Here is an 18,968-nt window from a genome sequence, read left to right as displayed (position 1 = left end):
TTTGAGGCTAACCTTAGGGATAATTAAGTGGAGCCACTGGCACACAATGTCTTGTGTATCATTCATTGCTTGGTGTTTTTGTGATGCTAGTTGCAAATCCTGCGACCAACCGCACTATCTCGCAGGAGGACCATCGTGATACTGCTGTTATTCGTCCCGAGTACCACCTGGACTAGGCAAAGACACTTATAGCGGCGTCAATTCTGTTTCCGGGTTTTCCTAGCTTTTCTTGGAGACTGGCAATGGCCAATTTGCTCCTCCCATCACACTCTAGACAGTGTTCACATGAAGTCGTTTTTCTGGCTTGCACTGGAGCCAGAAAAACGACTTTTGTCGATAGAATTTCTGACACGAAAGGGAATCGAACCCGAAGGCCCCATCTTGACGAAAGCAACTGAAGAAGTGATGCTTCCAGGAACCAGTATCACGGCAGAAGATTTCGTCGACAGCAGATTCAAGAGAAAATCTTCATATATAAACATTTCCATCGCACTTCTAGGTGGATTGACACTATTTTCGCAACTCAAATAATCATTGAAGACACTTACATGTTGTCAAATTTGTGGTATAATAACGAAGAGCGAAATAGTCCGAAAAAGGAACACCAGCAGAAATGAAAAGCAACATATTTTAATAACACGTGAATGAAACGATTTATTGTCTGCTCTTTACAAAGGACGGTATGAGAGTGAAAAAACAAATGGCGGCGTAAGCATAATCAAGCTCGCCGCTGTCTCGTTGGTATTGGTGTGAACGTAGGGATGAACATCAGGGCTGGGTTACACGCAGAATAGAAATTGCACAAGGTGGTCATTTACTCCCACAAAATTATCTAAAAATTATTGAGACATTGATAGAGAAACTTCGATATAACGTACCCTCGATATAACGTCACTTGATATATCGTACACATGTTCAATGTGTAAAAAATATTTTCCGAAATAGGTACTGAGAATTTCATGTCAATCTCACAGGTACAACAAAGGTCACTTGATGTCCTGTACTTTTAACCAATTCCGAGATACAACTGATTGACCCATTGTCACCTCTTCTAAGGGGTGAGATTGGGTCAACTTTCATCTAATCGCAGTTCAGTGAAATAATATTCAACAATTCCCTGAACATTCGTAAGTTCATCATTAGAGAACATTTCTACGTAATCAGAATTGCGTTTTATTCTAATTTACATTTAACAAACATTCGTGATGAATTTAGACCTTGGTTAAATATAATTATTCCTCTCCTTATTCCATTTATACACCCGTGTTTTCGACAGAGTTGAATCACCAAATGTATTCAACGTTTAAGTTCAAGAAATTTTGTTTGCAACACAAAATTTCACTCCGCTCAATTTGACTAATAGAATTATCTATATAAAAATCACTGAGCAAAAAACAATTAAATTATTTTTGAGAACGCTGTAAACAAACTAAATGACAGGCCGCGAGATTTAAGAAAAATATTTCTAATTTATTGTCTTTTTTTACAGTAAATGAGTAAAAGTGCCTTCTTTTGAAATGTTTGTCGTGTTATATCGTCATGTTCATGAAATTTTCTGAATTTGCTTATGATTTCAAACAACTTTTCCAATTACATCGTTATGGTAAAAATATATGTTTAGGAGTACGTTGAAAAACATTTGAAGACATGTGGGTTAATACATCCACCAGATAGACTTCACAGATCATTTAATTGACGAGAGTCGAAAAAGGGAGCTTTCGAACAACCAAAGGTGGCTTTCAGGTGGCGCTAGAGAACGATTTGCCCTACAATAGATGCCGTTGTCTATTCTTTAGTGGAATCCTGATGTTCGTTCAAGGGCGCAACTATTTATCGTTTTTCACCAGTCTCAATTGTTTGTATTCTAAAGGCTTCAATCCAAAACACAAAACACACATTTTATGAGCTTCACATTTTTTTGAGCTTACTTCGAAAGTGAGTCATCCGGACAACGATGACAATCGTGATCCATATTCACCAATATTTACATGTTCAAGCGGCGATAAACGGCTCCTTTAAATTTAAGTAACTGAGCCTGTAAAAATAAACGAGTTAATAAAAAAAAAAATTAAAAAAAGCGGCGATAAACCAGAACGAGAAGAAAAAATGGAACAATACAGTAGGTATGTGACGGTGAACTTTTTAATCATCGAACGTTTCGGTCGTTCAAACATAGCATGCAAATTGAGATGTATATGTCTGCTGTTCGCTGCCATCCTTTTGGCAAACAGGGAATTCAGCGAAAACAGTGCCGACGCATGAAAAAAGAGACAAATTTATAGCATCAATCCTGAACGTGAGGTACGCTTGGTACCTGTTTGACGTTCTGGCACTCTGTCCCTACCGAAACAAGACGACACATGTCCCATTGGAACTACCACGTTATCTCGTTATCGATGCCATTCGAACGACTCACTATCAAAGGAAGCTCACGAAATGTGTGTAACCGATCCAAATATCGAACCCTAACCTTTTAGGGAGAGACACTAACACGGTGTACCCACCAAAGCTCGCCCGCCAAAATTTATTGGGTTTTCACTCCCTCGCCACGGATGGGATGCATAAATCCACACAGCTTCACGTATATGCGAAGCACATGAACATGTGAAAATTTGCTCTTTGTACGCGAGAAACAAAACGAAAAAACAGCAGCCGTATGTCACGTTTCCTAAACACGATGTTAGTTTTGTTTTTCTTTCAAATTCGAATCAAATAAACATAACATTCGGCTGCGACGTTCGCTACCATTGGCATTTCGATCATTTTGCACGCTTATCAAATCAAAAACAAATGCAGTGTTGACAAGACACGGCGGCAATGGTTTTTTTTTTTGTGTGCGCTTTATAGCCGAATCATAAATGGATTTCCCATTTCGGCACCTGTCGAGCTTTCGATGCCGATCACGTAAAGCTGACTCATTTTTTTTCGTGTGTTTGATTTTGATCACAGCAAGTCGGACGCGGATTTCAAGCTTTGAACCGTCATCAGACGTTAGTTCGATGGATTATAATAATGGATTCAGAACCACAATTTTCCTCCGCCTTTGACCATAAGAAGGACAGTGAGAAGCGTTCCGATGAAGACCAAGAGAGAAACCTTGAGGATCATGAAAAAATCGACAGCCGGAAAGGGCCTCCAGCTGAGTTCCCCAAGCACGAATGTACAATCGGACATGGGATCGATCTTTTGAAGGCTTTTGTCCCAGGAGAATCGCTACGGAAGAGGTTAGTTGTTAGTTGTGATTTCGGATTCGAAAGTTTCATACGAGGCGGAACTGTATAAATTGACAGTAGATTCTACTGCCAATTACACTGAAGTCGCTTTTTACGCGGTTTTTTGATACACGGTTTTATTTTACGCGGTTTTTGGAATTTACGCGGTTTATTTTTACGCGGATTTCGTAATTTACGTGGTTTTTTTTAACGCGGCTCGTATTAAGCGCGTAAAAATTCAATAATCTAATTGAGGTGAACGAAATAAGTTTGTATTGTATCACTGATTAGTAGCTGAGATTTAAAAGAAGATACAGGTAGCATGATTGTAGCATGCAAAATAATTGAGGTAATCAATTGTTAGAGTTTGTTAATTGTTATGGGTTTCATTTTAAACTACAAATTCATAGTTTGTTAGGTTTTCACACGGATTTTGAAAATTACACAGTTTATTTTTACGCGGATTTTGGAATTTACGTGGATTTTGGAATTTACGCGGATTTCGGAATTTACGCGGTTTTCTTTTACGCGGTTTTTGTTTACGCGGCACTTATCCCCCGCGTAAAAAGCGACTCCAGTGTATATTGTAAATATGATTCTCATAAATGGTTAATCGCTCACTTTCTTCTCTTCTTAAATGGCTCTAATGTTCTGATGGCTATGACTATTGTGTTCTGATAAAGTTACTTTTAGGTGAGTTTTATGGTCTGGGTGAATCATTGGTCCCTTTCTCTTCAAAATGATATCGGACAGTACGATTAATGATGACCGCCACAGGCCTCTGATCAGGGTTGCCACATTTAATTCTGTAAAATTTTCTGAAAAAATCCGAATAAAAAATAAAAACAAAATGTATTTCTGGAAAAAAAAAGTCACGGGAGGGTTGTGTGCAAGACACGACCGCATAGTTTACGTAGGATTCCGTTAGGCTATCTACTGCATGCTGATTTTGGATATGTTTGAAAAATTACATTGTTAAACTCTTCGATAATGATTTGGGTTCGTTTTGTCTGGTTGTTAGGTATTGTTTGTTCACTCCACCAATGTCCTTAACCGAGTGATAATGATAGAAGAATGGTGATTAGTCATTATATGGTGCGTATCACGTACCAAAGCCGCCCTCTGTGGTCCTGGACGAGATGGCTCCTGTGTTATGTATGGATGAAATAAAGAAAAAAAAGCTCATCAATGTAGTATAAGATAATTATCATTATCGAACACAAGTTTTCTCACCAGAAAAAAAGTGTTACTTTAGTATAGAGAAAATATATTTGAAATGGAAATTTTTTATTTTTTTTATTTTCTGAGTGTTTATTCAACCCATTTCCTTTTCGCTTTAAACCCAACAGAACACGATGCTACATGCTACAATGCGAATTTCAATTGGGCTAACAGCACCCAATACGATATATAGAGCATATGTGAAATCACTTTTTCGAATATTCCTTAATTTTTTCAATTTTGCTCGTCGCATGAACTTTCCTTGTGAGAAAAAAAATCGTTTCATATTTCAAGTCATTTTAACACAATAGCTACCACATACAATTTTACACTTACAGTTGTGCTAAAAGTTTTACAATACATGATCGGTCATTGATATGAAATTTCACGAAGCAACCAACATAAAAGTTCCAAATTTAAATTTTATTTATATTCTATCAAGCATAGATTCTATTCAGTTCATTGAAACATCATTCTTCCATCAACCCATCGAAAGATTCTTAATGGAACGAAAAAACACTTGTTCATCGCTCCCAACTTATTCGCCAGCACGTATGCAATCAGCAATGCCCAGACTAGTTACAATGACTACTATCCATTTGTGCGCGTCGTTAGTTAAACTATCTACTGCGAGAGTATTTACATGCTGATTTCCCCAGACACCTTGGATTTGAAATCCCTGTTAGGGAATACATGTCGGTGGAAAAAAGCTCCCCCTACTTTCATGTATTTGCAATGCCGTATTCCCCCAGGCAGCTTGCTTTTGATGTCTCTGTTAGGAACCCGCAGCATGCGTCGTCAATTTCGACCAATCAGAAGTGGGTATTTCCGTTAGGATAGAGGTTGAGATTTTTCAATTGTTCGATAGTTAGTTTCATGACATATATTATTTTCTTCAATATAAAAAACTGTTATGAAAGGCCGAAATCGATTGACGCAAAAATTTCTTCAATTCATCATTAAATGACTGAGCAATAAGCGTTTGAAATTGGACAATTTTCACAATGTACTCGATTTTCGATTTTCAATTTGTACCCCAATATGTTCCCGAAAGACGTAATCCTACGTCATAACTGTATAAAAATCTGTATCGAGTAATTGAGCGAAAACATGAAAATAAATGTTCGTTTTCATTTTGAATCTATTTTGTTGTTAAAGTCGTAACAATAATGTTTCATCGGATTACCCGAAATGTCCGACGCGAAGCTTACTTAACGGCGCTATTGGCCTCTGGGCCCAACAACGTAGATGTCACTTGACTAAACGAACACTTTTTCCTTCCGCTGGTGCAATTGAACTGGATCGTTCGATTGCATACACGTGACTCTGGGAGCTGCCGCCCGAAACGAACTGTGATCCCTTCTCGCTCTCCTTTCCACTAAGGAACGGTCTGAGAAACTGGTGACAAGTCTCACTTACGTCGATAATGGGTTATTCGGAACGCGCAACATTGTAAAATCTTCAACACTTCAAATATTTCGGATTGGTAAAGGGAACCGTTTATTTGTTGTACGTCCGTATTCTATGGACTTCTGAAGCACAATAACTTTAAACAAAATGATACATGTGTGAATTTTTTATCTTTTTCATAACGTTGGTAGAATTAAGGTGGAAACAGAATGCCGCGTTTTGCGTTGCTTCTCATCAGCTGTCATTGCTTGCGTTTTGCACTAAAACATTTGCCCGACGCAGTCTGTTGATTTGCAGTCACAATCTAGCATTCGCGTCACCACTTTTAATGTAAACAAAAACAAAATAAAATTCGTATGAAAATCTTGTTCTTGTAGTGTCCACGGATCAGTTGAATGTTTTTAAAAACAACACATTGCCATATCCGCGCTGGCGGCATTGAACTTCGTTCACTAGTTTAGGGGAGCATGAAAGACTAGCTGATTTTCAGTCGGAATGATACCGTTTTCAAAATTAAAATTATGAATGTAAATTAGCTTTTCCATATCAAACTATATTTACTATATAGTCAATATCAAACTATATTATTCAACGCAACCTGAGAAGGTCAGATTAAAAATCAATCAAGGCGATGGAGGAATATCTCTGAACAACCTGAGAAGGTCGCCGAGCGAACTCCTCTGAAATTAATCGGACTGGGGATATATTTCTATTATTCAACGCGCGTACTCACTATATAACTCCAGGAAGGTGAAGGAAGAGCTATCTTTGGGCATCCATTTAAATGAAAAACATTTTTGTTTGCAGGTGGTGAAAAAGTCTCATACGAAAATTGTTTATGAAAACAATTCTATATTATGATGAAAAAATTCAGCAACAATGTTGGAATTGTTTAGCCATATGGTTGAATGAAAGTCAGAAACACGTGTTTCAAGTAATCAAATAACATGATGTGAAAATTTTCATTCAAATTTTAGAATTTAAAAACCGGCTTCGTGTCTTCTAATCTGATAGAGATTACACTAACGAGTTTGGGACCCAAATTATGGCCCTAATTTGAAGTTGCCACCAGACGTCGACACCATGCCACTGCCATCGATAATTCGGCGCAAGCAGTTTAGAACAAATGCTAGCGTTTAGTACAACGATGCTAATGACGCAACGCATTATTGTGTTTGACTAAATGGAAACACACATATTTAAAATGAAGCGTCAAAGCACAATTTCCATAGTTTGCCGGAGGCGGTGTCTACCTCCACAACGCCGCTGCTTCTACTTCACCTGTCTTGAGAAAGAACCAAGCGAGGGGAACCAATGTAACCACACCAATGCAATTCTGTATGGTTGGTTACTTCTCGCGATTGCATACGATTCGTACGGCCACGCTTTCTCACATAGCCGTATGCATGTTTCACCGTAGCCTAACTGTTTATATTTAGATACTAGCTGACCCGGCAAACTTCGTCCCGCCCAAAATTTATTTTTCGTTATCACATCCACGTTTTCTTATTAAGCGCTGTTCATGGGTCCAATCGCAGAATTATTCATTGATTGATCTTCTAATCTAACCTGAAAATTATCTTTTACTTAAAAAATTCCTAGTACTTCTACCAAACCTCGAAATAATAATATCAGATTATTTTCAGACACAATTCTCGTTCAAGAGTTATCAACCACTTGCAAATAACATGTTTCTCCGTTTTATTTGCTTGATTAATTCTCGAGTAATGCCGAAATTTGTGTTTCATTCGTATGGCAGAATGAACACACAAAATGACGCTTGGGACTAACAAATTATTCTCGTTGTGCCATTTTCGGTGATTCGAGCTATAAATGGTCAATAACGACGCCGGCCACGTCCTTACAGTCACCAGGGAAAGGGAAGGAATGTTAGTATGATATCCGTCGCCCGAAAGCCAGAAGGGTCGCCTCTATAGCGTGGTTTCCTAGCGTTTATCATGGAAGGGGGAAAGTTGTTAGTGGGAAAAGGTAAGAATCAGGATTCACTGAGGTAAGTGATGTGATTATGTGAAAGCATATAACTTCATTAGCGGCGATGGAGAGTTACTTTTTGGAAAACCTGAGAAGGTCACCGAGAGAGCTCCTCTATTATTCAACGCGCGACCTCTTTATACAACTCCAATCGTAGTGAAGGAGGGCAACCTGAGAAGGTCAGATTAAAAATCAATCAAGGCAATGGAGGAATATCTCTGAACAACCTGAGAAGGTCGCCGAGCGAACTCCTCTGAAATTAATCGGACTGGGGATATATTTCTATTATTCAACGCGCGTACTCACTATATAACTCCAGGAAGGTGAAGGAAGAGCTATCTTTGGGCATCCTGAGAAGGTCACTGAGATAACTCGTCTAGAATAAATCGGAGCGAAATTATTTTCTATTACTCTACGTGCGTACTCTTCATATAACTCCATTAGCGGCAATTGAGGATTTTTTCTTGGAAACCTTATTATTTTTTCCATAGAAACACACTAACATACCAATATTGACATCACGAACACGTATAGTGACGTATAGTCATCCCCGACACAAATACAGTAGAATTTCGATTATCCGCGATGATGAAAAATATTCTGCATGCTAAAACATCTTTTTTTCGTGTTTACACCTCATTTTTAATCCTTCATTGCGTTATCCGCGATTTTCGTTATACGCGGTGACCTAGCCCGACTATTCCACGGATAATCGGGGTTCCACTGTATACAAAAAACATATCGGGCCTGATTCTCGAATACACTTCACGGTGGAAACGAAATAAACGGCACGCCATTGAACTACGTTTTACGAGTTAGTGAAGTGTCGAAGATAATGATGAGTTTTCAGGCAGAATGAGCACTTTTCAAATAAAAAATCATTAATGAAAATTAACCTCTTCGTATCAAACTGGTATTCAATGTGAGTGGAAAACTTTGTTTCTTCGTGTGATATAATAATCTTATACAAAAATTTAATCTGAAGATAATTTGATTTTATAATGATAAATTTAGTGGGAAACCAATCTCGCATCCAGATGTCGACACGGTACGCGAATGCGTTTCATACCGTTTCCACCGTGAAGTGTGTTCGTAGTGTATTCGAGAATCAGGGCCTGGGAATCAGGGAGAATCACGGTGGAAACGGAATTGACGAATTTACGTTGGATTTACAACCAGATGGCGCAGCGAGTGAAATTCGTTCAAGTTTTCTAGAAAAATCTGAATTTATCTTCAATTTTCCCGGTTTCATGTATTCTTTCCACGCTGAAAAGGTTAGAAAATCATCATTTTACAATGTGTTATGTATATTACGAGGAATGGCTTGTTATAAGTATTGTAACTTTAATTTTTTTCAACTAAGTAAACGATGAATAGGGTGTTTTGCGCTAAAAATACTGCAAATCCTTCTCATATCGGCCCCTACGTATTCAATGATATCAGCCAATTTGATATGATATCGATTTCATTGCAATTATCCATGGTATCAATAACCGGTATGCATTATCAAACTTTCGAAGATTATCTATGACTTTGGCCAAATCGCGTGTTGAAACCATCATAAATATACAAAACTCCAACTTTCTTACGATATACTGACGTCATTTAATGGCTGAAATTAATCTAAATTGAAATAAAATGAATAATCGCCACCGAAACTTGCTTTTCAGTGCGTAAAATAAACATATACCCTCACTTTTGTGGTTCTGAGCTCTAATGTAGATGTCGCATGAGCTGATTCAGCTTTGCGTAAATTCGTCAATGAAACGTATTCGCGATGACAACGGTACGGTGTCGACATCTGGATACGAGATTAGTTTCCCACTAAACTCATTATAATATCAAATTATCTTCAGATTAAATTATTTTATGAGATTATCATACCACATGAAGAAAACAAAGTTTTCCACTCACATTGAATACTAATTTGATACGAAGAAGTTAATTTTCATTAATGATTTTTTATTGGAAAAGTGCTCATTCTGCCTGAAAACTTTTAGAGAGGGGGTGGAGTGTCTCACTAGCGTAAAAACATTTATTGCACCCTTAAATCTCAATATGCCTAATTTGGTTTCATTTGCTTGATTAATTCTCGAGTAATGCAAAGATTTGTGTTTCATTTGTTCATTAGAATCTTCCCGGGTTGGAAGTTTGCTTGGCATGCCTTGATGTTATTTGTTCTTGGTTTCCGCCTTTTTTGAGATGTTCTTTCAATCCCTTAGCATACGATTTAATTCCCAAAACAGCGGACCAAATGCAAACGCTTCTTTCGGTCATGCATCGAGTAATCTCTGAGCGTCCTAGCGCCCATTGATATGCAAGTGCACCACGAGTGAGACTCGATGGTGTAGTTTTTGGCACAGTCAATTCACCACGAGTGAGACTCGATTTTGCACACATATTTTTAATTCTCATTGTTAACCTATAAAGGGGGGTTTTGACGTATGACTACGTCTTTCATTTCTATACTGTGGTGTAAAATCAAAGTTTCGAAAACGAAAGCGTTACGCCGGAGACCGAGATTTTGAGCGTTAATAGCTCCTAAACAACCGAACGAAATGATATGAAAAACACTTCATTCGAAAGATAAAATGTCTACGCGTTATATACTTGTTACGTTTTCATCCAAAAACTTGTTTCAATAGCCTTAAAATTGCTTTCAAAACAGGCTATTGAAATCATCAATCGGTATATAAGTGAGCGCCGCTCGGAAATCCACTCAGTTATAATTGAACAGCGATTGGAGCATGTTGTCGCTTTTGTGGCGAAGCTAACTTCGTTTATCATGAAAGCGCTGATGAACGGTGTCACCAAGAGCCTGTTTGTGCACCTTAGGCCAGAAGGGAATCCATCAGGAGGAGAGTGATGCCACAAACGACTCCGCTTGAGACATCGGAGCAGCCGCCACACACATACACGCGCGGAACTATTTACGTTTGGTTGCCATCCAGCGTCGAGAAGATTCCGGAAAGTTATCGTTGCTGGAAAATAATCTGCTAGTTCCCTTGGGTATTGAAAAAAACATTCAAGCGAATGAGTTGATTTTAATGTTTTCTATCCATACAACACTGCGACCAAATATATTTGGTTTTGTGATTTTTCAATCAAGTGCAATTAACAGGTGGTTAACGAGTTAGCATTAACCACTGGTGGGCTTCGATTATCAAGGAGAATCTGGAAAGATGTCATCGTTATCGAATTCCCGCTCTACGCGCTCTGGCAAACGATGTTTATTCAACAACTTCTCAAACGAGAAATGGGTGTTGTAAGAAGGATGAGCGAACGCAAAAATTATATACACTGATTTGATGCAACAGATTTTTTGTCTATTGGAAAAGGAATAGAAATCATATCACAATACAAGCAATGTGTTATGTATTATACAACTTTCGTGTGATTGCTTCTTTTGCTGAATATTGTGCCTTCAACGTAACACTCTTGTTTTCGAAGTCTCCCAAATATTCATTTGTTCATTCATTCAGAATTGATACAGATGCAACTAATAAAAATTATCACTAAATCAACGATAGTCCTACGTCACCCTTGCGGTTATACCACAGATATAACCCACTTCCTGTTTTTAGTGTAGAGATACTAAAAATTATGATATGTATTGGTTCATTGGCGATACAGAGATGCCTGCAGATTATATTCCTTTAAATTCTACATAAATCGGTTCAGTAGAACTTGAGATATCGTGTACAACAGTTTGAGAGAACTAGTTTCGAGAAAAATGCGTTTGAAGTTAATTGTTGTGGCCGTATTAAATTAGATACCGCATCACTAAAATGGCTATATCTCGGTAAATAATGAGATTTTCGAAAAGCCTTTCTAGGGTATATACTTGAATGCCTAAACTTCAGAAATATGAATATGAAATGAGAAATATGAATGAATAAATTTTTTAATTATTTTTCAAATTTCTAGACTAGAATCCTCCCTCAATGAATCGTTACATACCTCATTTTCAATTTCGTAGAGTGACCCCCTTATATAGAAATCAAAGACGTAGTCCTACGTTAAAATCTCGTAAAAAATAGCGATAAAAAACCAGGGTAAAAATGAAAAAGCACAGCAAATTATTTGTTTTTATCGAAATAACAACGATAGACCGCATAGACTAATTGGATAAAAGGACAAAACTGGAAAGTGCGTCTCCACCCAGACATTTAAATCGTAATTCATTTCTCACTAAGCCATCCTAAAAAAATCTAAACTTCTTCTAGCTAGCTTCTAGCTAAGATGAACGAAGATAATATAAATATTGTTTCATTTTTTTATCTGTTGAACTCCTGTTTTTCTTGGTTAGACTAGCAATTTATCGAATGACACGCTTCGGTTAAATCCCGAAACTGAATGCTATTACTAACAAAAATGTTCAATCCAGCCAGCTACGGGACTCATCGAACTTGTCCATCGCATTTAATGTCCGTTTAATAAATTACTGACCATTGTTTCATATAATTTCAATAATTAGAAGTTACATTCGCTACTATATCCGTTAATTGCTTTATGGTTTTCCCGCCAACGTCGAATTCCATCATTGAAAAAGACCGCCATGAACCCAATCATGTCAACGTTTTTCGCACACTCTATCGCAGGATAACCCGCTGTTTCCGGCGAATTTGCTATCTGGACCCCAGGAGCGCCCTCAGCAGGGAGGTGTTCTGCAGCGACACCGCGATGAAGCGGGAAATTTCACGCAACATCAGCTTCTACGCCAGCATCATTCATCCGTTCAGCTATCTGAGGTAAGGAAAAACAAAATACTGACGGTAGTAATGGAATGAATTATGTTTTTCGTCTCCTATCTCAAAAATCGAAAAAGATTCTGCTGGGAATGTGTGATGATTTTGACGTTTGCTGTGGCCTTTATTGTGCTTCCCTACGATGTGATTTTTCTGTACCAACCGGAAGAGTATTACACCATGTCATTGTTCCACATGGTTGTTTTGGCGGTTGGTAAGTGTCCTCAAAACATCACTGAGAGGCGTTGTGGACATCATTGTTGCGTTTTTCGAATATTTTCTTAGATTTCGTTTGCCTGGTAGACATATGTTTCAACATTCGTACCGGCTTCTATGATAAACATCGTCAGTACGTGGAACTGGATTCTCGCATAATTGCAAATCGATATTTGGCTATGTGGTTTTGGATAGACTTGATCAGTTCTGCCCCCGATGGGCTGTTCTCTCGTTACATTGTAAGTGATTTAGCTTAAAAATGTCATAAGATAAGCACAAAAATAACTTACCACAAACCAAAAGGTTCCGAAGCATGCTCTCCAGTATTCGTTCATCGATTGTCTGCACCGACGGGAGCTTCACTTCGGATGTTTCTGGGACTTTTGGAAGGTGCTTTCAATTCTCAAAATGTTCCGTTTGCAAACCTTCCTACGGTACATCAGCAACGTGTATAGACGATACGGACTCCGGCGGAACGTCATGAAATTCACGACTATTGCCACCATTATCGTGGTCTCGCTTCACTGGACAAGCTGCCTTATGTTTCTTGTGGCCCGCTTCGTCCAGGGTACCGATCCGGATCTGGTCGATCCCCAATCGTGGACTAAGAAGACACACTTTTGGAACGAGACTTCATGTGAGAGTGGATATTTTTCTAAAAAAAAAAATTATTACTAATGGAGGGATGATTTTCAGCTCGACGTTACTTTGAATGCCTCTATCGGTCACTGCATACGGTCGGACTCATTACCCATACCATAGATCAGTTCATGACCAACGAAGACATTTTGATGGTTTTGGCAGCCACTGTTTTTGGTTACGTGCTAAAAATCTACGTTCTTGCCGAACTGTTGATATTCATCAGGATCCTCTTTTCAAGCACGAGTATGGTAGGTAACATTGTACCGTTCCAAGCATCTCAATTACAGCGATCCTTTTCAGTACCACGAACATCGTCACGAACTTCAAAACTACATCCGCTACGAGCAATTTTTGCCGGAGCTTGGCTCTCGAATGCTGTGTTATTACGACAATCGGCTGATGAGCAAAAAATACGGTCGGAAAAAGCTTCTCGATAAGGTTACCAGCGATCAGTTTGAGGCAGACATTCGGGAAGATATCTGCGGAGAGTTGCTTTCGCGTGTGTCACTCTTCCGAATGAAGATGGAGCCAGAAATGATGAAAAAACTCCTGATGGCCCTGGAATATCAGTTCTACATGAAGGACGATGTCGTGGTGAACGCCTCGCTGGGAGTACATCAAGCGAAAATGGTGTTCGTGATTCGCGGGACTGTTGCTGTCTACACATCCAACTGGAGGGAAGTGCTACATCTGGAGGATGGAGAACACTTTGGCGAATACCAGCTTGTGCTGGAGGGCGATTACATGGTGCGTTGTCCATCTTCCGAAGACTCTACCTAATGAGAGTGTTATTTTTGATTTCAGAAATATTCTAACATTGTTGCCGTGGAAATTAGTGAAGTCTACACTTTGGGTAAAACCCAATCTAAACCAATAATGCGTTCAATATTTTAAAATTGTGATCGTTATAGCGAAAACCGACTTCGATAGAATACTGGCGGAACATCCAGAGGTTCAAGAGACACTAACCAACCTAGCCAAAGAACGCTACGAGACACTGACAGCTATGGAAAGAGGTGTGATCCTGCAAACTATCGAAGAGGCGGAAACGATTAGACGAACCAAGAAGCTGTACGAATGAATTTATTGAGCTTGCTTCGCTCCTCTATTATTCAATATTCAGTTCTATTATATTATATTGCGAATAATATGCGTTTCTTTTTGACGTAGGACTACGTCTAACCGGAAGATATAGGGGGTGAAATGGAAATCTAGGCACTGAACAAGTAGGAAAAAATGCAAGATTTTGAACGCTTATAACTCGAGCATTTCTCAATAGATCGCAAAGGTTTGCATCAATTGATAGGAAATATATCTACGCATCTATCATAACGAATAACATTTCATTTTTCTTGAGATAAAGAATTAAATAATTGTGAAATATCAAGCATTGTCCAAATGCACTATGTGCCCATTTTTGATTGGTCCATTTTGTGCTCCTCAAATCGTACCGACCAAAACGGGCAACCAGAGAAGCAGCGAAATAGAATGAAGCACGATTGGAAAGGAAAAAGAAAAAAAAATGAACGAAACATTGGTCGCAGTCTCACACATGCGTAATTCTCGAGCCAGCCAGTCAGCTTAAAAATCCCCGCTCCGCTGCCGTAACGATCATTCTCATTCAAACCGTACACCACATCGGTTCGCATCACAACACATCAACAAACCAACCCAAGCAGCCATGTCCGGACATGGTAAAGGAGGAAAAGTGAAGGGAAAGGCAAAATCCCGCTCGAACCGTGTTGATCTGGAGTTCCCCGCAAGGGTAGCTAGGCCGAGCGCGTTAGTACCAGTGCACCAGTCCACCTAGCCGGCGTTATATAGTTTCGGCCGCCGAAGTGATCGAGTTAGCTGGCATAGCTGCTCGCGACAATAAGAAAACCCGCATTCGGAACAGAACACATTCGGTTCGGTGAACATCAAGACAACAACAGGCAGTCGCAGCGAGTGGCAAACGCAATCGCAAAACGGCAGCTGGTAGCAGAAGAAAAAAGTTTGTTCTTTATACAATCTGCTTTGGTGGCAAATCCAGAAGAAGGCGGCATCGAGGGCGTTCGAAATGGTTTTTTTCCAAAACCACGAGTACAAAGTTTTCTAAATTGGAACCATTCCATAAAACAAGGCGCTTATCAGGGCCATTAAACCTTTCAAAAAAGTCACAGGAGGGTTGTATCCAAGACACGACCGCATAGTTGACGTAGGATTCCGTTAGGCTATCTGCTGCATGCTGATTTTGGATATATTATAAAACTCTTCGATAATGATTTGGGTCCGTTTTGTCTGGTTGTTAGGTATTGTTTGTTCACTCCACCAGTGTCCATAACCGAGTGATAATGATAAAAGGATGGTGATTAATCATTAGATAGTGCGTATCACGTACCAAAGCCGCCCTCTGTATTCCTGGACGAGATGGCTCCTGTGTGATGTATGGATGAAATAAAGAAAAAAAAGCTCATCAATCATCATCGAACACAAGTTTTCTCACCAGAAAAAAAGTGTTACTTTAGTATAGAGAAAATATATATGAAATGGAAAAGGTAATTTCATTTATAATTTTTTTCTGAGTGTTTATTCAACCCATTTCCTTTTTGCTTTAAACCCAACGGAACACGATGCTACATTCCTCAAGGCGAATTTCAATTGAACTAACAGCACCCTATACGATATATAGAGCATATGTGAAATCACTTTTTCGAATACTCCTTCATTTTTCCAATTTTGCTCGTCGCATGAACTTTCCTTGGGAAAAAAATCGTTTCATATTTCAAGTCATTTTAACACAATAGCTACCATTCACAATTTTACGCTTACAGTTCTGCTAAAAGTTTCAAAATACATGATCGGTCATTGATATGAAATTTCACGAAGCAACCAACATAAAAGTTCCAAATTTTAATTTTATTTATATTCCACTAGCGGCCCAATTCTATGTTTTAATAAGTTTACCGCAAAGTCATTGGAATAGCTTTGCTGTTGCACTCAAACAGACTCTCGCAACTTATTTTGTTTTCTTTTATTCAATGTTTCTTTTTTAGTCCAAATATCTCTATGTCTCGAACATTTACTCTTTCTCTGCGATCAATTGTTGCTCTTCCAATTTTGACTTTGAATTTCAACTCTCTACTCTTCATTTACTACTATCTACTCTGTACTTTGTTCTCTCTTCTCTCCACTCTCTGCTCTTTATTTTAAACTTTCCACTTTCTCTCCACTCTCACTACTCTCTACTCTCTACTCTTTCTACTCTCTACGTTCTCTAATCTCTTTACTCTTTTTTTTTTTTTTTTATATATAGAGGTGAGGAACGCTCTTCCAGCCTTATCTGGGAAGGGATAACCCAGACGTCGAGTGGGGATCGCACCCACAAAAACCAAGCCCTCCACTCGTAGCCTCATTCCCCCCGGGACCACATCTAGGCGACTACTTCAGGGGGCGGCTGTGCTCATGCACTTCACGAGTTTTCAACGCAAGCTAGCGTTGATCCTTCCCTTTTTCTCTATATTCTAATTCACCATTCGTTGCTCTCCACTGCGCTTATGACCATTTTGCAGGCATCCATTTACCCGTCGAGACGTGCACCGATTAGGAAGCGCCCTCCAACTTGACACGCGCCCCGTCACAGCCACCCTCGCAGGATTTCGCTTCCCAACGGAGCGCCGATTAGGTAGTGCCCTCCAACATAACGCGCACAAAACACATACACGCACATGCACGCACAAATGAACACATGTACACACGCAGACGCGCACAGTCTCACACACAAAAAAACGCATCGCAGCGGCTGACTGCTCACTCTCTCACACTGTTTTTGATTACATCAACCAACCAACTAACCAAAACACACACACCCGCAAACGCACACGCCCACGTACACGCAAACACACACACGCACACATAAACACATACACGCAAACGAACACACGCAGACGCACACACTCTCTCACACACAAAACGCATCGCAGCTGCTCACTGCTCACTCTCTCACTATGTTTGTGTTTACGTCAAGAATACGAACATTTACGACCGTTTACGACTGTTCACGACGACCGCGCTTTATTTTTTAGCGATTTTATTTATAGTAAGATCTAGCATAAGTTCTATTCAGCTCATTGAAACATCATTCTTCAATCTACCCATCGAAAGATTCTTATTGGAACGAACTAGCGGCCCAATTCTATGTTTTAATAAGTTTACCGCAAAGTCATTGGAATAGCTTTGCTGTTGCACTCAAACAGACTCTCGCAACTTATTTTGTTTTCTTTTATTCAATGTTTCTTTTTTAGTCCAAATATCTCTATGTCTCGAACATTTACTCTTTCTCTGCGATCAATTGTTGCTCTTCCAATTTTGACTTTGAATTTCAACTCTCTACTCTTCATTTACTACTATCTACTCTGTACTTTGTTCTCTCTTCTCTCCACTCTCTGCTCTTTATTTTAAACTTTCCACTTTCTCTCCACTCTCACTACTCTCTACTCTCTACTCTTTCTACTCTCTACGTTCTCTAATCTCTTTACTCTTTTTTTTTTTTTTTTATATATAGAGGTGAGGAACGCTCTTCCAGCCTTATCTGGGAAGGGATAACCCAGACGTCGAGTGGGGATCGCACCCACAAAAACCAAGCCCTCCACTCGTAGCCTCATTCCCCCCGGGACCACATCTAGGCGACTACTTCAGGGGGCGGCTGTGCTCATGCACTTCACGAGTTTTCAACGCAAGCTAGCGTTGATCCTTCCCTTTTTCTCTATATTCTAATTCACCATTCGTTGCTCTCCACTGCGCTTATGACCATTTTGCAGGCATCCATTTACCCGTCGAGACGTGCACCGATTAGGAAGCGCCCTCCAACTTGACACGCGCCCCGTCACAGCCACCCTCGCAGGATTTCGCTTCCCAACGGAGCGCCGATTAGGTAGTGCCCTCCAACATAACGCGCACAAAACACATACACGCACATGCACGCACAAATGAACACATGTACACACGCAGACGCGCACAGTCTCACACACAAAAAAACGCATCGCAGCGGCTGACTGCTCACTCTCTCACACTGTTTTTGATTACATCAACCAACCAACTAACCAAAACACACACACCCGCAAACGCACACGCCCACGTACACGCAAACACACACACGCACACATAAACACATACACGCAAACGAACACACGCAGACGCACACACTCTCTCACACACAAAACGCATCGCAGCTGCTCACTGCTCACTCTCTCACTATGTTTGTGTTTACGTCAAGAATACGAACATTTACGACCGTTTACGACTGTTCACGACGACCGCGCTTTATTTTTTAGCGATTTTATTTATAGTAAGAAATAACAAAATAAAAAACACTCGTTCATCGCTCCCAACTTATCCGCCAGCACGTATGCAATCAGCAATGCCCACGCTAGTTACAATGAGCACTATCCATTTGTGCGCGTCGTTAGTTAAACTATCGACCACGAGGGTATTTACATGCTTCTTCTTCTTCTTTGTTTTTAAGAGGTTTGAACTTTGCAGTTCATTC

The 18,968-nt window shown here is 39.6% G+C and overlaps 1 protein-coding gene across 1 annotated transcript; it reads left to right on the top strand.

The window, feature by feature from the left end:
- Window positions 1–3,012: 3,012 nt before the first annotated feature.
- On the top strand, window positions 3,013–14,522 carry LOC129767003 (potassium/sodium hyperpolarization-activated cyclic nucleotide-gated channel 1-like). The gene is made up of 9 exons (XM_055767605.1): window positions 3,013–3,224; window positions 12,437–12,586; window positions 12,664–12,797; window positions 12,869–13,038; window positions 13,103–13,436; window positions 13,496–13,689; window positions 13,742–14,188; window positions 14,246–14,294; window positions 14,353–14,522. The coding sequence occupies exons 1-9, from the start codon at window positions 3,013–3,015 to the stop codon at window positions 14,520–14,522; spliced, it is 1,860 nt and encodes a 619-aa protein (XP_055623580.1).
- Window positions 14,523–18,968: the final 4,446 nt, after the last annotated feature.

The sequence above is a fragment of the Toxorhynchites rutilus genome, chromosome 2 (assembly GCF_029784135.1).
Source record: "Toxorhynchites rutilus septentrionalis strain SRP chromosome 2, ASM2978413v1, whole genome shotgun sequence".
Classification (NCBI taxonomy): Eukaryota; Metazoa; Arthropoda; class Insecta; order Diptera; family Culicidae; genus Toxorhynchites; species Toxorhynchites rutilus.
The sequence above is the reverse complement of the archived record's forward strand: the minus strand, read 5'-3'. Positions and strand labels throughout refer to the sequence as shown.

Excerpts from the sequence above, each read along its gene's own strand:
- LOC129767003 (XM_055767605.1), top strand. The coding sequence starts at position 3,013 with ATGGATTCAGAACCACAATTTTCCTCCGCCTTTGACCATAAGAAGGAC. Across the intron at positions 13,437-13,495 it reads CTTTTGGAACGAGACTTCAT|CTCGACGTTACTTTGAATGC; the intron begins GTGAGAGTGGAT and ends GATGATTTTCAG. Across the intron at positions 14,295-14,352 it reads TAGTGAAGTCTACACTTTGG|CGAAAACCGACTTCGATAGA; the intron begins GTAAAACCCAAT and ends TGATCGTTATAG.